At 38.5% G+C, this 25,897-nt stretch overlaps 1 protein-coding gene across 1 annotated transcript in view; it reads left to right on the plus strand.

Annotated features, from left to right (window-relative positions):
- The window catches only part of CTNND2 (catenin delta 2), a 1,052,580-nt gene that overhangs the window by 392,538 nt on the left and 634,145 nt on the right, over positions 1-25,897 (plus strand). Inside the window, exon 3 of the mRNA XM_061129708.1 lies at positions 3,638-3,750. Within this exon, the coding sequence (XP_060985691.1) occupies positions 3,638-3,750 (113 nt within the window). The remainder of the gene's footprint in view (positions 1-3,637; positions 3,751-25,897) is intronic.

Consider the following 25,897-nt stretch of genomic DNA (forward strand, 5'->3'; position numbering starts at 1 on the left):
AGCAAGCACACCCAGGATTAGTGTTTCTTCTATCAGAAGCCCAAGAAGGTTTATAAATCCTGATTCATATTGTCTTGCCATATTAGAGACTCATCAAGAAAAAGAAGAGTGAGGACCCAGACAATAAAATTGTAAATGAAAGAGAAGTCACAACTGACACCAAAGAAATAAGAGACTCATAAGGGACTACTACTACAAGCAACTACAGGCCAATAAAATGGACAACCTGGAAAAAATGGACAAATTCTTAGAAAAGTACAACTGTCCAAGACTGAACCAGTGAGAAATAAAAATGTGAACCAACCAATCACCAGTAATGAAACTGTGATTAAAGACCTTTCAACAAAGTCCAAGATCAAATGGCATCACAGGCAAATTCTGTTAAAAATTTAGAGGCACTAACACGTATCTTCTCAAATTCTTTCTAAATTCACAGAGGAAGAAACACTTCCAAACTCATTCTATGAGTCCAGAGTTACTCTGATACCAAAACCTGACAAAGATATAGCAAAAAGAAAATTATAGGCTATTATCACTGATGAACATAGGCAAAAAATTCCTCAACAAAATATTAGCAAACAGAATCCAACAACACATTAAAAGGATCATACATCATGATCCAGTGGGATTTATCCCAGGAATGCAAGGATTCTTTGATATATGCAAATAAGTCAGTGTGATAAACCATATTAATAAACTGATTAATAAAAATCATAGTATCATCTCAATAGATGCAGAAAAAGCTTTTGTCAAAATTCAAGACCCATTTTTTATAAAACTCTCCAGAAAGTGGGCACAGAGTGGGTACCTACTGCAACATAATAAAGGCCGTATATGATAGATACACTGCAAACATCATTCTCAATGGTGAAAAATTGAAAGCATTTCCTGTAAGATTACAAGGATGTCCACTCTTAACACCATAATTCATTATACTTTTGGAAATCTTAGACACGGCAATCAGAGAACAGAAAGAAATAAAAAGAGTCCAAATTGGAAAGAAGTAAAACTGTCACTGTTTACAGATGACATAATATTATACATAGAAAATCCTGGAGATGCTACCAGAAAACTACTAGAGCTCATCAATAAATCTGATAAAATTGCAGAATACAAAATTAATGCAAAGAAATGTCTTGCATTTCTATCCACTAACAGCAAGAGATAAGAAACAGAAATTAAGGAAACAATTCCATTTACCATCACAATGAAAAGAATAAAATATCTCAGAATAAACCTACTGAAGGAGGCAAAAGACATGTACTTAGAAAACTATAAGATGCCAATGAAAGAAATCAAAGATGACACATACACCCTGTATGTGTGATGGTGAGACACCCTGTTTTTGGATTGGAAGAGTCAATAATGTAAAAATGACTGTCCTACCCAAAGCAATCTACTGATTCTCTGCAATATCTGTCAAATTACCAATGACATTTTTCATTCAGTTAGAACAAAAATATTGTAACATTTGTATGGAAACACAGAAGACAGTGAATAGACAAAGCAGTCTTGAGAAAGAAAAATGAAAGGAACTGGCGGAATCAGATGTCCTGATTTCAGACTATACTACAAAGCTATGGTAATCAAGACAGTACAGCACTGCCACAAGAAGAAGAAATATAGATGAGTGGAATAGGATAGAAAGCCCAGAGATAAACCCACACACTTATGGCCACCTAGTCTATGACAAGGGAGGGAGGGATATACAATGAAGAAAAGAAAGTCTCTTCAGTAAGTGATGCTGGGAAAACCAGACAGCTACATGTAAAAGAATGAAATTAGAACACTCCCTAACACCATACACCAAAATAAACTCAAAATGGATTAAAAAACATTAAAAAACAAACAGGATAGTATTAAAACTCTTAAAGAGAAACACAATATTCTTCGGTATAAATCACAGCAAGCTCATTTTTAATCCACCTCCTAGAGTAATTAAAAACAATAATAAACAAATGAGAACTAGTTTAATTTAAAAGCTTTTGCACAGCAAAAGAAGTCATGAACAAAACAAAATCAACTCTCACAGTGGCAGAAAATATTTGCAATTATTTGGTAACTGTGGGGAAAAGGAGATGGGGAGGGTCACCATAGGAGTTGTTTAGACCCGAAGTCTTGGCTGACTCTTTTGTGACCCCATGGACTATAACCCACCAGGATCTCTGATCAATGGGATTTTCCAGGCAAGAATACTAGAGTGGTTTTCCATTTCCTTCTCCAGGGGATCTTCCAGACCAAGGGACTGAACACACATCTCCTGCACTGCAAGTGAATTCTTTACCACTGAGCTACCTGGGAAGCCCCCACTATGTGGGAAGGGGATTTAAAAATGGGATTATGTGAAATTATGTGTGAAACTTTTGAAAAGTGTAAAGTACTAAAAAAATTAAAGAAACCATCGCCATTGCATAACCAAAGTAAAAACAAATAAAATGAAGACAAAACAAACAAAAAAAATCTGCTCTTGTGGAAGAGAGCAAGGGTATTTTTAATATATTTAGAGGACAGACAGGTCCTACTTTTTAAAGATTTCACTCTAGAGCATCCCATGGTAGCAAATAAAATGAACTCATCTTTTCTGGGAAGACAAATCCCTGTAATGTTGGGAGTTTTGTTCTCCCAAATTGACCTCCACCCTCTTTTTCAGTATTTTTCAGCATTATTAGAAGTTCTCCCATTCTCCAAAACACAAATGTGCAAATAATTTGTTTTTTAAAAGAGGTAAATTGTGATATTGTGAAAACCTTTTCTGAATTTTTTTAGATAAAATATATAACTTGCTATAATTATGTTTATTAAAAAACTGAAGTATATGGAAAAATAAAACATAAAGATTAAAATATGGTATGAGTCCAGTAGTTGAAACAGTCAAAATCCTTGACATATTGACACACATTTTTCATTAAAAGTAATCTTTACACAGTGGATTTTAGGTAGCTTTATAGAAACATTCTTCCTTGATTCCATCCGCTGTTTTATAAGGTGATGTATCAAGTACCGCAAAGGTTATTCACTTCTCAATTCACCATGTAATTAGACCTTTGTAATTAGACTCATTGTCCTTGTTGTTCTACTGAAATGTAAAGAATGAAACACGAAGCTTTAAAAGCATTATTTCCCTTCATCTGCAATATGTAAGTAATATGAAGATGAAATTAGTATATTGAGACAACTAGATGGCCAGTAGGGACTAAACACAACGCTCCAAATCATATAAAAATAGTTTCTTTATTATGTATTTCCCTTTCTGTGACAGGAGTATCGATATCTGTTGGGTACTGGACATTTGCCAGACATACCACAGGCTTATTCTTCATGGTCAGTGTCTCATTTAATCTTCACCTCAACCTAATAAGTGTTGTAAACCCATTTTACAGGCAATGAAAGTAATCCTTAGAAAAACTGAACAGCCCATTCAAGGCCCTGAGACTGACAGGTTCCAGGGCTGTGATATGAACTCAGGTCTGTCTAAAATTCTCATCCTTTCTTCAAGGCCACATCAGCAACCTCTGCTTCTCAAATTGGATGTCTTGAAAAAAATCCTAGTTTTCCCCTTGATCATCCTGTCTTTTTGGTCTGATTTCCACTTTCTGCATAGCTGATAGAATTTATCTTTTTGGTGGTTTTCTTTCAGGAATTACAGTTTGAAAGGCTGACCCGAGAACTGGAGGCAGAACGCCAGATCGTCGCCAGCCAACTGGAGCGATGCAAGCTTGGATCGGAGACGGGCAGCATGAGCAGCGTCAGGTACTGGGCACTCCGCTCCTCGGGGCTGGGCTCTGCGCTGCCAGGGGAAGGACACTGTGGTGTTTATCTTCTCCTTACAAGCGTGGCGGTGGCATTAGAACACTCAGTCAGGTGTTGGAAAGGAATCGTGACCTACCCGATTTAAGATGTTCAAAAGGTGTCCGAGGTGATTTGTGCTTGAATCTCTTTTCACAAAATGAGCACTTGCTCTGAATGCAAATTGTGTGTCGTTTTACACAAAAAGGACGCTTTGCATGTAGTGAGTTTGCTGGAAATGAGGAGGTGCTATGTCACAGTCTCTCAGTTTGTTTTTTTTTTTTCCTAAATGATCAAGAGTCGCAGGTTTTGGAAATGAAAGAGAGAACGTTTTGATCTAACTTGCATTGTTTGCTAATATACAATGCTACATTATAAAATTGCTCCTCAAACATCAACCGCACATGCAATTTCTGTGTGTGAAAACATTTCGTAGATAGAATGATTATTTGATTACAGGTTGGTATGAGATTATGAAATATTTAGAAACAAAACTTAGTCACTTGACCACAAAATAAATTATCTGCCTAAGGACCATGTTTCCATATTTAAAAGTAGAACTGTCTGTGTGTGAGTGTGTGTGTGAAAGAAACATAAATAAAGCTCTATAAGATGAATTTTATTTCTAAAAATGCATTGTACTTTCTTGTCATTTTGTTCTATATTGTGGTTTTGACATGCTACATTTTCAGGGAGATGTCTTCTCTCTTGAGAATCCTGCCATACTCTTTGGCCTCCTGTTCAACTGCATTGTTGGTTACATCACTGCATCCACAGTCCATTGTTGAAAACTAGTCACATGGCCCCTTCATAGATGGAAATGGGCAGGGATTCCTGGTCTAGGGGTCTTTGGCCACCCTGCTCAGGAAGCAGAAACATGAATTTAAGAGTCTTAACCAACTATGGCCATAAGGAATGAAAACATCCTTGAATCCACTGCTCTAAAATATTCCGTCACTGTAAGGTTAATTTGTAGTTGGAATGTTTCTTGTTAGAGCCACCTGCCATTAGTCTTTTAACATTGTTCTTTTCTTTGTTCAACAATGATTACCTTTCAAAGGAAATCATTGCACCATTTGTGGTTAGACTAAATTACTCTGAAATATCCTTTTCAATCATATTTAGGGTGTGTGAAAGCATATCTGCTTTGGCATCTGAGTGCCTAAGCTATGTAGAGCTGCAGATATAGATCCATTGTGATCTCTTCAACTCATCACAGACTTGTCTGAACATCCAAATTAACTAAAGCAGGATGGACAAGAAAAAGGAGAAGTAATTTGTGTCCACTTGAAATTGTTTTCAGAAGGTTGACCAGTTGAAGATGTTGAGGTTAAAATGTGGAGAAAAATAATATTTGTAAGTGTGTATTTGATTTAATACAGGGGGTTGTACATATCAGAGGAGCTTTCTTCAATGGTGGACATCACCTGAGAAGCTAAGTCTGTCAGGATTTTTAGGTCCATAAACACTGTCAAATTGACATCTGCATCTTCATTTGTTTTGAAACCCATTGTTTCACTATTGTTCAGATCACCTTTTCCGTTCACTTCAGTTCAATTGCTCAGTCATGTCCAACTCTTTGCAACCCCGTGGACTGCAGCACACCAGGCCTCCCTGTCCATCACCAACTCCCAGAATTTACTCAAACTCATGTCCATCGAGTCGGTGATGCCATCCAACCATCTCATCCTGTGTTGTCCCCTTCTCCTCCCACCTTCAATCTTTCCCAGCATCAGAGTCTTTTCCAGTGAGTCAGTACACAGTACTGTGTACTGTGTCTTAATTTCCAACTTCTGATTGGATCAGAAATGGGTATCTGACCCAAGGGTGACTCATCCAGTAAGCGGCCTGCAAGAAGTCAGTCTTGCACTCTTGAGAATGTGAACTAGGTGACCCCAAATCTCTGATACCTAATGGATTGTGCTAGGAGATGGTTGCCATGTGGATTGCGTGCTGGTGGAGGAATCTGTGGTAATACAGAGTGGTCCAACAGAGAGAGACTGTGGTTCCTGGTAGTCAGAGACCAGGTTAGTTCCCACTAGGGACTGGCTGCATTTAGATGTTGCATCCATGAGATTACCTTTTAAATTCTTAAAATCTTTTCTCCTCCTTCATTTGATTTGATTGAGTTGATAATTTTTCTGAGGTCTAATATTTCATGAATAGAATACATCAGTGAACTACCAAAGTAGACAGAAAAATTACCCCATGACAACTTGTGATCGTTTATACTATATCTTGTATTCCTATCTCAGCCTGTGATACATAGTCAATAATTCTTTATTAAATATATATGAAATAATAGTGCTTAGTGCAGATGGCATCTAATTATTTCTCCTTGCTTTATAGCTATATATAGTGATATGTCTTTTTCAAGCTTGATTATTTTATATTTTGAAAATGTCTAATGTATGAATCAGCATTTGAATAATATAAGCAATTTACTGATATTTCACTGCAGACAATCCAATACTTCCACTGTTCTTTTTTTTTTTTTTTTTTGTCATAACCTAGTTGTTTGCTCAGCTTCAGAGATTCACCTTTAACAATTCAAGTCTTTATTAAGGGTGATAGACTAACCTAGTTAGCACATCAAAGGGAATGTTTAAAAATAAATGAAATAGAATGTAAACAGTTTTTGAAAGAGGAGAACAAGCAAAGAAATCTGTGATATTGTTTCCTACTTCTTGGGGATACTAGGGAGGGGTAAGAGAGTTTCTTAGAGGAAATGAAACAAAATCAAAATTGTTTTTAGATTTTACTTTTTACATAAATGGTAAAAGTGACATATGTATAGTTTGGTTTTCCTCTGTCTTGATTGGTGTTAGGAAATTGCTCGATCTTATTCCTAAGACCTCTTTCCTGATAGGTACATTGACAGTTTAAACTTAATGAAAAGATGTTGTTAGTATGCATTTAACAACAGCCAACTCGGTTGTGTTGTTGTTGTTTACTCACTAAGTAGCATCAGACTCTTTGTGATCCCATGGGCTGTAGCCTCCCAGACTCCTCTGTCCAAGGGATTTCCCAGGCAAGAATACTGGGGTGTTGCGAATTCCTTCTCTAGGAGATCTTCCCATCCCAGGGACTGAACCCACATGTCCCCTTGGCAGGTGGGTTCTTTACCACTGAGCCATGTTGGAATCCCGTAACAGCCAACTTTATAATAGTCGATCAAATTATAAATCATGAATGAGAGCACTCAGAATTTGGAGAATCTGGAGGTAACTATTGTTGCAGCAAAGCAACTTCTGCATCCTTGAATCTAGGGTATAAATAGCTGCAAATAGGAACATTGTGATGTCTGAAACTCTTCATAGACTTTTCTATGTACCTTATCACCTTCCTCTCTCAGCTTTCCTCACTAGTTTCAGTCCAAACCTTTCCAAACTGTTGGATCCTTCTCTCTCCTACCACTTGAAAGTTTCCATACCTTCTTCCCTTATTCCCCAGAACCATGCAGTTCTGAGTCAGGAATCTGATTTGTATAGAGGCGGGCCTTTATTTAGGGTCATGACCAAATCCTTCTGGCTAATAGCCCACTTCTGCCCTCTGGCCTGTCACAGCTACTTGCTTCTCACCCACTCCTCAGGCTGAGACCTGTCGAGTTGGTCTTAGTTTGGCTGCCCTAGGAGCCACCTGGTCCCCTGCCAGAATGGGGCCCTGCAGTGCCCATGCCCTTGTCATATTACTCATAGACCCCTGAAGCAGCATTTTAACTCATCTCTTTGCCTGCATCTTGCCCAGATCCATCCTCCATGTAGTATGAGACTGAACTGCATAACACATAGATTAGAACTATGTCCGTGAAGGACCCATCCTCACTTCTGCCATTTCATAAATACACCACTTTCCCATCTTACATGGCCATAGGTATGTGATCCCTTCCATCTAGAATAACCGACCTCTCTCACCTGGTCACCTGCTCCTATGGATCTAGTTACCCAGCACAGGGCTCACATTCTTTTGAATGTCTTCTTGATCAGTTCAGATTGGCCCAGGTGTCCCTTCCTTTGGAAATCATTGGAATCATTGACAAAGTTTTGGAGATGGGACTCTATTAACCCTCCTAGAAATTCCTTGCCTCAGAATGTTTTAGCTTTCATTCAGAGCACGTGGGGGATTTTCTCAAGTGCTACTGAGGAATTTGACAGATGTCTACTTAAATTTAAAACAGATGTCTACTCATATCCCTTGATTCTCATGGGCAGCCAGAACATAATGGGAGAGAAATTAAACTCAAATAATAGTTGGGTCAATCTTATATTCGGTTCAGTCACAGAGTCGTGTCTGACTCTTTGTGACCCCATGAACTGCAGCACGCCAGGCCTCCCTGTCCATCACCAACTGCCAGAGTTCACCCAAACCCATGTACATCGAGTTGGTGATGCCATCCAACCATCTCATCCTCTGTTGTCCCCTTCTCCTCCTGCCTGCAATGTTTCCCACCATCAGGGTCTTTTCAAATGAGTCAGCTCTTCACATCAGGTGGCCAAAGTATTGGAGTTTCAGCTTCAACATCAGTCCTTCCAATGAATACCCAGGACTGATCTCTTTTAGGATGGAATGGTTGGATCTCCTTGCAGGACAAGGGACTCTCAAGAGTCTTCTCTAACACTACACTTCAAAAGCATCAATTCTTTGGCACTCAGCCTTCTTTATAGTCCAATTCTCACATCCATACATGACCACTGGAAAAACCATAGCCTTGACTAGATGGATGGACCTTTGTTGACACGTAATGTCTCTTCTTTTTAATATACTGTCTAAGTTGGTCATAACTTTCCTTCCAAGGAGCAAGTGTCTTTTAATTTCATGGCTGCAGTCACCATCTGCAGTGATTTTGGAACCCCCAAAAATAAAGTCAGCCACTATTTCCACTGTTTCCCCATCTATTTGCCATGAAGTGATGGGACCAGATGCCATGATCTTAGTTTTCTGAATGTTGAGCTTTAAGCCAACTTTTTCACTCTTCTCTTTCTCTTTCATCAAGAGGCTCTTTAGTTCTTCTTCATTTTCTGCCATAAGGGTGGTGTCATCTGCATGTCTGAGGTTATTGATATTTCTCCCAGCAATCTTGATTCCAGCTTGTGCTTCCTCCAGCCCAGCGTTTCTCATGATGTACTCTGCATATAATTTAAATAAGCAGGGTGACAATATACAGCCTTGACATACTCCTTTTTCTATTTGGAACCAGTCTGTTGTTCCATGTCCAGTTCTAACTGTTGCTTCCTGACCTGCATACAGGTTTCTCAAGAGGCAGGTCAGGTGGTCTGGTAATCCCATCTCTTTCAGAATTTTCCACAGTTTATTGTGATCCACACAGTCAAAGGCTTTGGCATAGTCAATAAAGCAGAAATAGATGTTTTTCTGGAACTCTCTTGCTTTTTTGATGATCCAGCAGATGTTGGCAATTAGATCTCTGGTTCCTCTGCTTTTTCTATCTTTTGAACTCTTATGAACTCTTTCTAAAGGAGACTTGACCCTTAGAAGACATGATGATGATGATTTATGACAATGATCTAGATCAGAGACAAAGGAAGTCAAGTTTCAAAGCTGGAGAGGTTTGACACATGATAGCTTCTCGTCTGCTGGCTTTAAAGATGGACCTAAAGATTTTAATAGCAACTCATGGGGCTTCTAGATACTGAGAGTGATCCCCAATGGACAGTCAGTGAGGAGAAGCAGACCTCAGTCTTAGAACCAAAAGGAATTCAATTCAGCTCATTGCCTGAATGAACATGGAAGCATATTATTGCCCAAAACCTCCAGAAAGGAAAGTAGGCCAGTAGAAATTCTGATGATGACCTTGTGAGAACCTGAACAGAGGATCCAACCTTGCCACGCCTAAACTTCACAAAACCCACAGAGCTGTTAACTTAAAAAAAAGTGTGTTGTTCTAAGCTACTCAGTTTGTGGTAATTTTCTATGCAGTAATAGAAAATAAATAAAATGCTTTTCAATTGATGATTTTATGTATATTAGAAGAAGCTACATTATGAAAAATTTTAGAGGAAATAAATTTTATTTTGTAACCATCTGTATTCCATTCAAAAGTTTCATTCTGTAGCCAGCTTTACTTTTCATACATACGTGCTTGCGCTTGGATTCACATATTAAAATAATCTGTAGCTTTGACTCTAAGAAGTAGATTTGAGTGGAGTGATGTCATTTTTCACTGTAGAATAAGGACAACTAGTAAACCAATATTTTTATAATATAGATGCCCAAGACTCTTGAGTGGAATAATATATATTTAAAAAGACAAAATGTAATAAATATATGTGAAGAATGCTAGTTCGACATAAGAAGATGCTGTTTCTTTCCAGCAGATGAACTATTGAGTTTCTTGCAAACAAATTTCTTCAAAAGTCAGATGCATTTTGGAGATTGGGAAACAAAAAGAATTAATGTTATAAATGTTTTCAAAGGTCATTCTCTTCATTAGCTAACTTCTGTGAGCCAATATACCAGCAGTTCTATAAACAGAGTCTAAAAGTCTTTTCCAGACCTACAAAGAAGTCTTATTTTGGAGAAGGCTTATTTTAGAGAAAATGCTGATCTGGTTAAATGAGTTAGCGGTGAGGAAATTTAAGTCAAGTAGTCACATACTTTTTGTCAGTATGAAATGTATTTATTTAAAAACATTCACTGAGGTTTCTTAAGTAAAGAAATCATTTTTGAACATAATTGTTTCCCAAAGTAAGACATATTGTGCATTTTCTTAGTATCCTATAGGATATGATATTGAAACAAATAGTGCCATTTTTAAAGAAGAAGTATGCCAAAATATGTCATTTTTAAAACCAGACATATTAAATAATTAAATAAGTACTTAATGTTTTTCAAATAAAGTTTTTTTTTTTTTCAAATTATGTAGATGTGTGTGTACGTATGTGCATGCTCAGTCACTCAGTTGTGTCTGACTCTTTGTGACCCCATGGACTGTAGCCCACCAGGCTCCCCTGTCCATGGGATTTTCCAAGCAAGAATACTGGAGTGGGTTTCCATTTCCTTCTTCAGGGGATCTTCCAGGGGTCAAACCCACGTCTCCTGCTTTGGTAGGCATATTCTTGACTACTGTGCCACATGGAAAGCCCTTTTAGATATTTCTGTACAAACGCATAGGACTTCCCATGTGGTGCTAGTGGTAAAGAACCCGCCTGCCAATGCGGGAGACATAAGAGATGAGGGTTTGACCCCTGGGTTGGGAAGATCCGCTGGAGGAGATCATGGCAACCCACTTCAGTACTCTTGCCTGGAGAATCCCATGGACAAAGGAGCCTGATGGGCTACAGTCCATAGTGTTTCAGAGTTGGACACAACTGAAGCAACTTATCATGCATATATACATACACACATTCCTCAACAGTCATGTAGCCAATAGTAAAAATTACTCAAATTCATAAGATTCTAGATTCTTACCACCCATGAATACTTTTGCCATTCAATTAAAAAGTAGCTTTTGAATAACTTTTCATTTTTAAGAATTTAATTTTTTAAGTTAAATGCAGTTTTATGTTAAAAATCTAGACAAAAGCTGCCGCCTCTTCCTCCACTACACTGAGACTTTGTGAGCCTCCTCAGCCTACTAGAAGTAGGTGCTGGGCCTCGCCTCTAAGTAATTCCCGAAGGGCAAAGCCTCTGAGTGTATGGCTAAGCAGTGGCCAGCACATGATAACAGTTCAGTCAATGCTAAATGAATAAAAAATGAATGAGTATGCAGTACTTCCATTACTGTTATTCTCATTCCTGTTTTTTTGGCAAACTACCAGTCTTACTAATCTATACACATTTTCAACTCTATACTGTACACATCAAATATTATATATAATGCTGAGCTTGCCAGATCAGGATATTACATTTTAAAATTCATTCCAGTTTTGTTGCTGTTTAGTAGCTCAGTCATGTCCAACTCTCTGTGACTCCATGGACTGCAGCATGCCAGACTTCCCTGTCTTTCACCATCTCCTAGAGTTTGCTCAAACTCATGTCCATTGAGTCAGTGACGCCATCCAACCATCTCATCCTTTGTTGCCCCCTTCTCCTCCCACGCTCAATCTTCCTCAGCATCAGGGTCTTTTCCAATGAGTTGCTCTTCCTACCAGGTGGCCAAAATACTGGAGCTTCAGCTTTAGAAGCAGTCCTTCCAATGAATATTCAGGGTTGATTCTGTTTAGGATTAACTAGTATGATCTCCTTGCAGTCCAAGGGACTCTCAAGAGTCTTCTCCAGCACCACAGTTTGAAAGCATCAAAAGCATGTTTGTTAGTTTTCACATTACAATTGTGCCCTGGTATCCAAGGTCTGTTGGTTTGATGTCCTCTGTGCTATGGAACTGTGATTGATCTTATTCTCGTATTTTCACTGTCTTCTGAAGATGATGATAATAGTGATAATTTCAACAATAATTATGTAGTATTTGTGGAGTAATTTCTGTAGGCCAGATCCAATAATAAGTGGTTTATATGGGTCATGCCATTTACTCCTAGTTAATCCTGTGAGTTAATAAGTCTCATTAATATCTCATTTTGTAGATGAGAACACTGAGATTCAGAGTGAGAAATGCGCTTTCTCAGCTCCAACAGGTCGTCACCAAATATTGATTTTGAAGCCAGGTATCTTTTTATTATTTTTTTATTCATTTTTGGTTGTGCTGGGCCTTCCTTGTTGCACTCAGGCTTTCTCCAGTTGCAGAGAATAGGGGCTACTCTTCATTGCAGTGTGCAGGCTTCTCACAATGGCAGCTTCTCTTGTTGCAGAGCATGGGCCCTAGAGTGCTGGCTCAGTGGCTGTAGCCCATGGGTTTATTTGTCCTGCGGCATGTGGAGTCTTCCTGGACCAGGGGATGGAATCCGTGTCCCCTGAATTGCTAGATGGGTTCTTATTTCACTGTGCCACCAAGGAAGTCTGAACCTAGATATCTTCACTCCTCCAAGTACACATTTAAACTGCCTCACTGCAACTCTGTTATTGTGTCTTAAATGGTATCTTGAATTATTCTGTAACAAAGCCTTCTAAATGTCACCAGTCCATTTTCGCCCTAGAGGTAAAGCATCTTTGGACTGATTTTCTGCTTCTTCCCACGTCCCCTCCCAATGATTGTAGCAGTTGTGAAGTTCTTCATCTGAATGTGTTGCTGATTTTATTCTTACATAATAGTATATTGTATGCTCAGTTGCTCAGTTGTGTCCAACTTTTTGTGACACTATGGATTGTAGCCCACCAAGTCCCTGCATCCATGGGATTTTCCCAGAAAGCTTACTGGAGTGGGTTGCCATTTCCTTCTCTAGGGTATCTTCCCGACCCAGGAATCAAACTCGAGTCTCCTGCATCTCCTGCATTGCAGATGGATTCCTTACTGCTGAGACACATGGGAGTCAATAATATATAATTATCTTTGCCTTTAAACGCATCTAAAATAACTTCAGTATTCTCTTGCAAATTGCCAATGGACAAATTATACAAAGTCTATAAAATACTAGTTATCACATTGTGTTAATTTGTTCAAGCTACTCTAAGTGAATTCCATACATGAGTGGCTTATAAACAACATAAATTTATTTATCACATATCTGGAGACTGAGAAGCACAAAACCAAAGCCCAGGCAAATACATTATTTGGCAAGAATCTACTTCCTGGACCATAGTCTTCATGCTGTGTCATCACATAATGAAAGGGACAACGGGGCTCTCCGGGGTCTTCTGCATAAGGGCACTAACCCCTTTCATGCAGGCTCCATCCTCATGATCTCACCTCCTAATACCATCATATTAGGGATTCGATTTCATCATATAACATGACTTTTGGGTGAACACAAACATTCACTGTATAGCACAATTAAACATTATTCTAGATTTCTGTGGAATAAGCAATAGCCAACTTTCTTGAGAATTCTGTGTAGATACTAAAATTATTTAATAGTTATCAGTATTTGATGTATGTCTTAGGGCATCTCCTTTATCTTTTTTTTTAATGGAAGGATAATTGCTCTATAGAATTTTGTTGTTTTTTGTCAAATCTCAACATGAATCAGCCACAGGTATACATATGTCCCCTCCCTTCTGAACCCCCCTCCCATCTCCCTCCCCATCCCACCCTCTAGGTTGATACCGAGCCCCTGTTTGAGTTTCCTGAGACACAGAGCAAATTCCCCTTGGCTATCTATTTTACATATGGAAATGTAAGTTTCCATGTTACTCTCTCCACCCATCTCACCCTCTCCTCACCTCTCCCCATGTCCATAAGTCTATTTTCTATGTCTGTTTCTCCATTGCTGCCCTGCAAATAAATTCTTCAGTATCATTTTTCTGTATTCCATATATATGCATTAGTATATGATATTTATTTTTCTCTTTCTGACTTACTTTACTCGTATAATAGGCTCTAGGTTCTTTCACCTCATTAGAACTGACTCAAATGTGTTCCTTTTTATGGCTGAGTAATATTCCATTGTGTATATATATCACAACTTCTTTATCCACTCATCTGTCAATGGACGTCTAGGTTGCTTCCATGTTCTAGCTATTGTAAATAGTGCTGCAATGAACAATGGGACATATGTATCTTTTTCAATTTTGGTTTCCTCAGGGTATATGCCTAGGAGTGGGATTGCTGGGTCATATGGTGGCTTTATTCCTAGTTTTTTTTAAGGAATCTCCATACTGTCTTCCTTAGTGGCTGTATCAATTTACATTCCCACCAACAGTGCAAGACTATTTCCTTTTCTCCACACCCTCTCCAGCATTTATTGTTTGTAGACTTTTTGACGATGGCCATCCTGACCGGTGTGAGGTAATATCTCATTGTAGTTTTGATTTGCATTTCTCTAATAATGAGTGATGTTGAGCATTTTTTCATGTGTTAGCCATCTGTATATCTTCTTTGGAGAAATGTCTGTTTAGGTCTTTTTCCCACTTTTTGATTGTGTTGTTTGTTTTTCTGGCATTGAGTTATATGATCTGCTTATATATTTTGGAAATTCATCCTTTGTCAGTTGTTTCATTTGCTATTATTTTCTCCCATCCTGAGGGTTGTCTTTTCACCTTGCTTATTATTTCCTTTGTTGTGCAAAAGCTTTTAAGTTTGATAAGGTCCCATTTGTTTACTTTTGTTTTTATTTCCATTACTCTAGGAGGTGGGTTATAGAGGATCTTGTTTTGACTTGACAAAGGAGGCAAGAATATACAATGGAACACAGACAGTCTCTTCAGTAAATGGTGCTGGGAAAACTGGACAGCTACATGTAAAAGAATGAAATTAGAACACTTCCTAACAGCATACACAAAGATAAACTCAAAATGGATTAAAGACCTAAATGTAAAACCAGAAACTGTAAAACTCTTAGAGGAAAACATAGGCAGAACACACTCAATGACATAAATCAACTCCTGTTTCTTAATGCTTTTGCATCAAACTCAAAGCCTGTGTTCTTTCTAAAGTAACATATCAAAAATACTAGTTATTAGTTTTACATCTAAAAATAATTAATATACAAAATTTTATTTAGAAGTTTTGCATTGCAAAACAGATTTTTAAGGATAAATAACTATATATTTTGAAACAATATTCTAATTGGTAAAAAACTGAAAATCTTTATAAATATAATAAGTATGGAAGATTCTTTATGTTTTCTTTTATCTTTATAGCCTTTTTCTTAAATGTGTACATTTGAGAGGTGAAATTTGTTGTTCCGTAAGTTGAAGCTAAATTTTGTCATTGTGTTTTTTGTATTGCCTGCTTTTCCTAATTTCTCTGAATTTTATTTTTCTCATCTGCACAAATGGTGATAATGCTCTTTTGTGATTTTATAAAGATTAAATGAGAAATGTAAGTAAAACATCTTACACAGCATCTTGCAAGCTGTTACTGGTGAAGCTTATATATTTTTTGCTCCCGATACAGATGACTTTTTCATTGAAGTCTCCTTCTTAATTTTTCTACAAAGGGTTATAAAATGGCTCCTCTTACTAGGGTCTAAAACAATGTATCAGCATAGCATCACATTTGTCTTTTTCCTAATATGGGCTAGAGAACCACATGGAAATTGACACAATGAAATGGAAGAAAGCGCAAATCAATTTCCCTCTCACAGGGGGCAACTTAATGTGTCTCTGGACCCACTGCTGGGGCTGGAGATGGGACTTTTGATATTGTGTAGTTGTCAAAAGAAGAGCAGTGATGTAAGGATAACATATGTATGACAGGAAATACTCAGTAAATTTTTACTGAGTATAGATGATATAGAAACCAGTGACTATTTGAATAGATGTTTTTTTTTTTTGAACAGGGAACAGCAGGAGATGAATACATTGCCCAAAAGATGCATAGCCATTAGTCTCCTAGTTGTATAATTGTGTAACTGTGTTAAGATGTAGAAGGGACTGTTGATGAAGACATTTGTGTATCCTTCAAGCCCATTTTATCTTTGCTCAGGTGCTGGACATCCAGAAGCTTTTACCAAGTTACTTAAATTTATACTTGTCTGTTTAGGCTCATGTCAAAGGATTGGAAGCCAGTGATATTTTAACTGACAAAAAAGAAAGAGCATTTGACCCACTTGGTTAAAAGTGCAGACAGACGTGACCATTCCTTGAGCAGGCAGGGTATTTTTGGGTTTTGTTGAGTGGGCAATAGAACATGGAAGATGGTTTTCCCCAAGGAAGTGATGTTCTGGAAGGAAGCATGATTCTGCCAGCTGCATGGAGAATGGATTGAAACCGGTGGAAGCTGGTAACAGCTGCCCAAGTTAGAGATGGTAGCCTCTGTCCAAGAAGTGGTTCATAAAACTTCAACCAAGATCCTGAGCACTTAGAGCGGTTTCAGAGTAATGGAGCTGGGAGGGTCTGGGGACTCTCTTGGGTCGAAAGAAACAGAGCAGGATTGCAAAACTACTGTTTATTTAAAAAAAAAAAAAAACTTGAAAACATTCCTTGGGCTAAGCCAACACTGCAGCTCAGCTCTACCAGGAATGTTGCCTATCTTCAACAAGGAACCTTTGATTTTTTTTGTTGTTGTTGTTTGTTTCATGGTATGTGAATATATGCTAATTCCCCTTTATCCAGGAGAAACTATCATAGAATTTTAAATTTAAGAGATTGCTGCGTTAGCAGCAGGCAGCAAAGATGTTGCCTAATTTGTTGACAGTAAAGTGGTTTTCATAAGCCCCAGTCTTCAGAAACATCTGTTTGTTTAGTACCTCAAGAGCTGAGGAAGTTGAAAACTTGTCACACATTGTTGCTTCGTCTTGTGCACTGATTTGAGAATGTAGCTCTCAGCAAGATTTTATTGAAAAGATCTGCCCAAGGAATTGACTACCAGCTTTACTCCAAATTTAGCAATTAACCTTCTCTCTCTGATGTGGAGATGATGGTCTCCACCTGTTGAAACGTGCTGTCATTTTGACATTCCACATTTAAAGGAAAAAAGTGTCAATCTGACGCTTCCCTGATGGTCCAATTGCTAAGACTCCATGCTCCCGATGCAGGGGGCCTGGGTTCAATCCCTGGTCTGGGAAGTAGATTCTGCATGCTGAAGTGAAGATTCCACTTGGTGTAACTAAAGATCCTGCGTGCCACAAATGAGGCCCAAATTAAAAATAAATAAATAAATGTTAAAAAAAAATTTTGTTTCATTCTGTTTTTAGGATTCTTGAATTGCCTGTCATATCATCAGTCAGGTCAGTTCAATTCAAAAGTGAATTCAATGATATATAAAAAGGATACCTACAACCATGATCAAGCGGAGCTTGTCCAGGATCACAAGGATGGTTCAACACTTGAGAAAATCAATCAATGGCATACACCACATTAATAAAAGGAAGGATAAAAATCTCATGATCATCTCAATGGACAAAGAAAAGGCATTTTAGAATGTTCAACATCCAGTTGTGACAAACTCATCAAAACTGGTATAGAAGGAATATGTCTCAATATCATAAAGACCATTTATTACAAAGCCTACTCTTTGTGTCCGACTCTTTGCGACCCCATGAATTGCAGCACGCCAGGCTTCCCTGTCCATCACCAATTCCCGGAGTTTACTGAAACTCATGTCCATTGAGTCGGTGATGCCATCCAGCCATCTCATCCTCTGTCGTCCCCTTCTCCTCCTGCCCCCAAACCCTCCCAGCATCAGGGTCTTTTCCAATGAGTCAGCTGTTTGCATGAGGTACATGCTCCCAAATACTGAAGCTGTAATTTTTTCAATAATTTTATTTCCGTTTGGCTCTGCTAAGTCTTCATTCCCGCACAGGCTTTTCTGTCCTTGTGGAGAGCAGGGTTGCTCTCTAGTTGTGGTGTGCTGTTTTGTTGTGGTGGGCAGGCTTCTCATTGCAGTGGCTTTTCTTGTTGCAGTGCATGGGTTCGAGGGCTTCAGTAGTTGCTGCATGTGGCCTCAATAGTTGCAGCTCCTGGGCTCCAGAGCACAGGCTCAATAGTTGTGGTACATGGGCTTAGTTGCTCCACAGTATATGGGATCTTCCCCGACCAGGGATTGAACCCATGGCCCCTGCACTGGCAGGCGGATTCTTTACCCCCTTTAATTTTTAGGAGGTGGTTCAGGTAATGTTTGGGCTTCCCTGATGGCTCAAATGGTAAAGAATCCTGCTGCAATGCAGGAGACCTGGGTTGGATCCCTGGATTGGGAAGATCCCTTGGAGAAGGGAAAGGCTACCCACTCCAGTATTCTGGCCTGGAGAATTCCATGGAGTACAGTCCTTGGGGTCACAAAGGGTCGGACATGATTGAGCGACTTTCACTCACTCACTCCAGGTAATGTTTAAGACAATGGAGTTTGGAACTGGTAGGTTTTGGATTTGAATCTCAGCTCTGCCTGTTGCGAAGTGTGTGCCCTTGAGAAATATCCTGGTCCTTTAGAAATTCCACTTATCTGTTATCTGTCTGTAAATTGGGGAGAATAATACTTATCTGAGATGTTTGTTATAAGGCTGCTGCTGCTGCTGCTGCTGCTAAGTCGCTTCAGTCGTGTCTGACTCTGTGCGACTCCATAGACAGCAGCCCACCAGGCTCCCCTGTCCCTGGGATTCTCCAGGCAAGAACACTGGAGTGGGTTGCCATTTCCTTCTCCAATGCATGAAAGTGAAAAGTGAAAGTGAAGTCGCTCAGTCGTGTCTGACTCTTAGTGACCACATGGACTTCAGCCTACCAGGCTCCTTCATCCATGGGATTTTCCAGGCAAGAGTACTGGAGTGGGTTGCCATTGCCTTCTCCGTTGTTATAAGGATCAAATTGAAAAAGTGTTTACAACAAATAGCATGGTGTTTGTCACTGAGAAAATACTCAATATTTGTGAGTTCGTCCTCTTCTTATTGAATTGACTTGTTTTTAGGTACATTATAATTATGACTCATTTGTCATATGCACAATAGACAGGAAATGCCTTCATCTTCATTTTGTTGTTGTTCAGTCTCTAAGTCATGTCTGACTCTTTGCAACCCCATGGACTGCAGCACACCAGGCTTTCCTGTCCTTCACTATCTCCTGGAGTTTGCTCAAACTCATGTCCTTTGAGTCAGTGATGCTATCCAACTATCTCATCCTCTGTCGCCTCCTTCTCCTCCAGCTCTCGATCTTTCCCAACATCAGGGTCTTTTCCAATTAGTCAGCTCTTTGCATCAGGTGGCCAGAGGTTTGGAGCTTGAACTTCAGTGTCAGTACTTCCAATGAATATTCAGGGTTGATTTCCTTTAGGTTTGATCTCCTTGCTCTCCAAGGGACTCTCAAGAGTCTTCTACAGCACCAGAGTTCCAAAGCATCAATTCTTTGGGGTTCAGCCATCTTTATGGTCCAGCTCTCACACCTGTACATGACTACTGGAAAAACCATAGCTTTGACTGTATGGACCTTTGTCAGCAAAGTGATGCCTCTGCTTTTTATATACTGTCTAGGTTTGTCATAGCTTTCCTTCCAAGAAGCAAGTGTCTTTTAATTTCATGGCTGCAGTCACTATCCAGAGTTATCATGAAGCCCAAGAAAATAAAGTCTGTCACTATTTCCATTTTTTCCCTATCCCTTTGCCATAAAGTGATGGAACTAGATGCCATGATCTTAGTTATTTGAGTTTTAAGCCAGCTTTTCCACTCTTTTTTTGAAATTGTTAGCATTGTTTTAAAGCCTTTTTGGGTTTTGGGGGGATTGTGAGAACTAGTAACCTTCCTCTGGGACTTGTGTCTAAAAGCTGAAGTCTGCCAATCTTGTTGCCAAATCAGAGCAGCATTGCCAAGAACCATGTGAGTGGGTTGCTAGGGTCAAAAAAGCAAGGGCAAATCTATAAGAACATGGGTTTGTGAAGTCCTCTGTTATGACAGGAAGGAGTCCAAGATCTCATCCATCCATTCATTCTTTCATTCCTTTGTTCAGTACATGTAAATCATGGCTCTCCTACACATCACAATGTAACAGACACTTGGAGTATAGCTCTAGATGAGAAAAGCCCATTACCTGCCCTCAAGTAACCTAGTCTTCATGCTTCTTTAAGGATGTTACTTTACTTAGTAAGGATAATAGCAGGAGCTTGCTTTCCTTAGTGTAACAAAATGTCTGTCAAGCTATACTTCATGTGTGTGATCAACCAGTTAATATGGAGATAATACAGCAAAGCAAGAATGAAACTCAAGAGAGAATTAAATTAGCTCGACTCTATTTAAACTGCCTTTTGGGGTACAGATACAGAGATGTATTTTAAGCTTGAACCTGACCATTTCAAACACTTATTATATTTGGCTAATGAACTAGCATTCCAGAGGGAGAAAATTCATCAGAACTTAAGTTTCCTGTGCCACTCCTGGGGTCAGAACAAAGAGTAATAAACTAATGAAGAAACAGAGCTCCATAGAATATTTGAAAGTTTTTAGGGAAATATTAAAAACCTCAAAATAAGAAAATTTTAGAAAATAAAACATAAAGAAACTGGCAGTGTTTCTGCCAGGGGATTGAATTAATCATTTTTCACTGAAGATTTAACTTGCCTCATTACTCCCAGGGAGAATTCTTTCGTGTTAAGTCAGAAAAGCACAAAACCAAATAAAACTCTGAGATGCTAATTGAAATACAATGATAAAATAAAATACTTACAAATACAAGTATTCTATTAAAATGGACTAATAGCTTATTTTTTTTCCTTTATTTATTTATTTATTTTTTCAGTGGGTTTTGTCATACATTGATACGAATCAGCCATAGATTTACACGTATTCCCCATCCCGATCCCCGCTCCCACCTCCCTCTCCACCCGATTCCTCTGGGTCTTCCCAGTGCACCAGGCCCGAGCACTTGTCTCATGCATCCCACCTGGGCTGGTGATCTGTTTCACCATAGATAATATACATGCTGTTCTTTTGAAACATCCCACCCTCACCTTCTCCCACAGAGTTCAAAAGTCTGTTCTGTACTTCTGTGTCTCTTTTTTAATAGCTTATTTTTTACATGTTATCATTTCCTCAAAGGGCTTTAGTTATGAAGTGAATTTTTTGAGGTTATATTGTACAAATGATTTTTAGAAACAAATTTTATATTAAGAGAGTGACACATATATAGAAAATTGCAATATATGATGTATATGATGGATGGAGAATATGTAACATGTTTATATGGATGTTTTAAAAAATTCCCTAGATTTACTGAAAAACAGACTTTGACCAATGATTGTTGGAGACGCTTCTCTGTCTTTCTTAAATTGCCTCCTCAGCATTTCAGAGATAAACCCTTGGCTGACTTTTATGTTTATTCATTCCTTTGGAATTTGTTGTATTTTTCCAAATGCACACATCCAAATATGCAAAATATTACTTGGTTCGCCTGTTTTTTAATCTTACATAATTATAGTACCTAGTCTTTGCAACTTGCTTTTGTTTTTCACCCAAGTGCCTGTTTTGCAGATGTATTCATGCTGACATGGATGCTTGTAGTTCCAGCTTTCGTTTTGTTTTGTTTTTCGCTGATGCCTCCTAGTCCGTCATCTGATTATGTGAGTTTTTGCTTTCTCCTGGAAAGAGTATTTGCGGAGTTTGCAGGTTTCTCTTTGGGAACATATGGCTGGGGACCTGGCTGTGTGGGACTTCTGGTGTGGGTGTGGTTGTGTTTCTCTTGGGCACGCACAGAGCAGCCCTGGCGGCCTTGTAGGATTTGAGCATCTTCAACTTCCTTCCTAAAGTCCACGAGCTTTCAGAAGAAAGCATACAGATTTACATCCCCATCAGCAATGACTAAGCCATTGCTCCATATACTCAGCAAAACTAGCTACTTTCCAACTTTCGTTGGCACCGTTGCTGCAAATCTGGTAGCTTTGAAGTTTGCAACTCCCTACCTTCTGCTCTGTAGAAGTTTTCATATATTGATTAGATATTTGGGTTTTAATTTTTTTTTTTTCCTGTGCTGGGTCATCATTGCTTCTCAAGCTTTCTGTAGTTGCAAAGAGTGGAGCTACTCTTCACTGTGGCACCTGGTCTTCTTGTTGCAATGGCTTTTCTTGTTGAGGAGCACAGGCTCTAGGTGTGAGCGATGCCGTAGTTGCAGCACGTGGACTCAGTAGTTGTGACCCATGGGCCTATTTGCTTTGTGGCATGGGAATCTTCCTGGACCAGAGATCCAACAATGTCCCCTGCATTGGCAGGCAGACTCTCATCCACTGCACCACCAGGAAAGTCCTGTGCTTCAATTGAATACCTATTTGTGTCATTTACACATTTTTTTTAGTCCTGGTTTTCTTTTTTCTTAGTTATTCTAATTCTCAATATATTCAGACACTCATCTTCTGTGAGTTGAGTGTGTTTACCACCATGTTCTTCCAGTTTGAGCTTGTTCTCTTTCCTATGGTGTCCTCTGATGGACAGAAGGGCTGACTTTAATTCTGTTAGGTTGATCAGTCTGTTTTCAGGATTTATGCTTTGGGGATTCTGGTTTAAGAAATCTTCACTACTACAATAGCATGAAAACAGTTTTCTTTTAATAGTTGTAGAAACACGCTGTTGTTTTTTTCTTTTTCTTCTTTAAGCTGTGCCTTGTGGATTGTGGGATCTCAGTTCCCCAACCAGAGATTGAACCTGGGCCACTGGAGGTGAAAGCCTGGAATCCTAACCACTAGGTCACTGGGGAGCTTCCTATACTTTTTTATATTAAAGCCTTTAATTCACTTGTAATTGATTTTTCTTTTCTTTTTGTTTGGTATGCAAAAGGTAGAGATTTATATTTTTTCCAGTGCACATAGCTGATTGCCCTAATACCTACTATCTAGCAGACTGTCATTTGTTCCATGATCTTACAATGCTCTCTACCATGTGTCACATAGTCACCTATGTGTGATCCACTTCTGGGAAATTGGAGGAAATTACAGCTTTATTATTTCAGTCTTCCTATTCATGAGTTTGATGTTGACTCATTTTGAATAAGATCTTTCAATGAAGTTTATATATTTCTTCCTAAAAGGTTGGCATTCTTTGTTCCATTCACGCTTAGGCTCCTTACAGCTTTTGTTGCTCTTGGAAATGTTGCCTTTTTTATAAGGTTCATCTATGAAGAGCTGCTTTTTTATGTAGAAATGCAGCTGATTTTTAGGTGTTGATCTGATATCAAGCAAATTTGCTAAAACCTCTTTAAATATTTCTGTAATGAGTTTGTAGATTCCTTCAGGGTGTTATATGAGAGATCTGTGAAGGTAACTGCATTCAGTTTTCTTATAAAATGTTTTAACTCTCATTTCATTTTGTTTTCTTTCTGAATTGGTAAGAAGAGGGGAAGAACAAGCCACTTTTTAATTAATGGATTTCCTTTATCATTACAAGATTTGCTGCATTTTTAAAAATAACATCTTTATTGGTATATAATTCATATATCATTCAATTAACTCATTTAAAATGTAAAAGTTCATGGTTTTTAGTATATGTATAGGATTTTGCAATCATTACCACAGTAAGTTTAGAACATTTTCGCCTCCCCCAAAGAGAAGTCTCATACCCTTCCTAGCCCCATAGATTTATCTTTTCTAGACATTTTGTTCTCTGCTGTGCCTAGTCGCTCAGTCGTGTCCGACTCTTGAGGCCCCATGGACTGTAGCCCGCCAGGCCCAGGCAATTGTCCAGGCAAGAATATTAGAGGGGGTTGCCATTTCTTCTCCAGGATATCTTCCCAACCCAGGGATTGAACCCAGGTGTCCTGCATTGCAAGCGAATTCTTTACCAGTTGAGCTATCAGGGAAGTGCTCTAGACATTTTATGTAAATGGTATCCTACAGTATGAGGTCTTTTGTGATTGGCCCTTTTATTTAGCATAATGTTTCCACAATTCATCCATGTTGTGTGCCATGTATCATTATGTCATTTCTTTTTGTTGCCAATAGTATTCACTTTGCCCATTAATCAGATGTTACAAGTTTAGATTGTTTTCCAGTTTTTGGATACTATGACTCTGCTGCTGTGAACACTCATGTGCACATTATTATGTGCACACATGATTTCATTTCTGGAAATTATATTGGGTGTATAGCTACAGTGGAATCCCTGGGTCATACTATGTTAATGTAATTTTTAAGAAAAATAGAGTTATTTTACCTAGTTAAGGGCATTCCTTTTCCTAATTTGCATAGTGTTTTACAATTTAATTGTTACAGATATCAGTAGCTCATTCATTTTTTTGCTGAGTAGTATTCTATCAGTGTAGCACAAATTGTGTATTCATTTGCCTGTTGATAGACATTTGGGTTGCTTATAGTTTTGTGCATTTACTAATGAAGTTGCTATGAACAAGTCTTATATGCAAGTCTTTGTATAACATGTACTTTTTTTTGATTCAGGTAAGTTTATGCATGCAGAATGGCTAGCCCATGTGGCAGGTGCATGTCAGGAGAATGCCACTTTTTCCCAAAGTAGTTGTACCATCTGCAACCCTATTAGCAGTATATGAGAGTTACTAAGCTATTTCTAATGGGCTAATTGATATTTTTCATTTCTCTAAGTTCAAGTTGTTCTTATTCACATTTACTTTGGAATGTTGGGTAATCTCTTCTAAGTTTTAATTTCAAAGTCCTCTTTATATCTTTAAACCCATTAAATATTTTTTTTCATATTCTGATTCTGATAATTCCATTGTCTTCAATCTTTGTGGGTTTTATTCTTCTGTTTATTGCTTCTAATTAATCTTGCTCATCGGGACTTACTTACTCTTGCATTTGTGATTTCTGATGACAGATTTATGTTGCTAGGAACTTATACATGAGAATTATTTGAGTCTAAATTTAAAGAGTGGTCTTCCAAGTAAGATGTGTCATTTGTGCAGCTAAGTATGAGAAAGCCTGATGACTTAAAACCACTTTAAACTCAATTATTTGCCTGAATTTGAAGAGACCATCACAAGTAGTATAAACATGTCATTAATCACAATTGAGTAATGACTTCTCTGTTTTGTGATGTCTATGATTCTCTGATAAAAGATGTACATCATACTTGTTTTAATTGCTCTAGTACATATTGTGGCTTTAAACAGAAGTTGTTGACATCATCTACCTTTTGATCAATAAATGAATAAATAGAACACAGCAAAGTAAAACAAATCAAGGCAGGACAACAATACACCTCCAAGGGTTTAGTTGTTGCAAACATGAATTGTACAAGTATCGGTAACATAGGACTGGATTTATTTGTAAGTATTCAGTTAAAAGAAGTACCTCTGCCCTAAACCCCACCTTCCCTATATCACAGAATGCCTATATACGTGGAGAACACTTACTTTGAGTGGAAAGCACACCTATTATCTTTCTGATAGATTCCTATTATATTTCAATTTAAAGAAGCTTTTATTTTAAAATCTCTAGTTTTTTTTTTTTTTTTTAATTTTTGGTTGTGCTGGATCTTTGTTGCTGCACAGGCTTTCTCTAGGTGTGGTGAGCAAGGTCTACTGTCTAGCTTTGATGAGCGGGCCTCTCACTGCGGTGGTTTCTCTTATTGCAGAGCCCTGGCTCTAGAGTGAGGGCTCAGTAGCTGTGGTCCCTGGATCCAGCAACTACATGGCATGTGGGATCTTCCCAGACCAGGGATTGAACCTCTGTCCCTTTCATTGCAAGGAAGATTCCTAGCCCCTCGACCACCAGGAAAGCCCTAAA

Source organism: Dama dama, chromosome 25 (assembly GCF_033118175.1).
Source record: "Dama dama isolate Ldn47 chromosome 25, ASM3311817v1, whole genome shotgun sequence".
Taxonomy (NCBI): domain Eukaryota; kingdom Metazoa; phylum Chordata; class Mammalia; order Artiodactyla; family Cervidae; genus Dama; species Dama dama.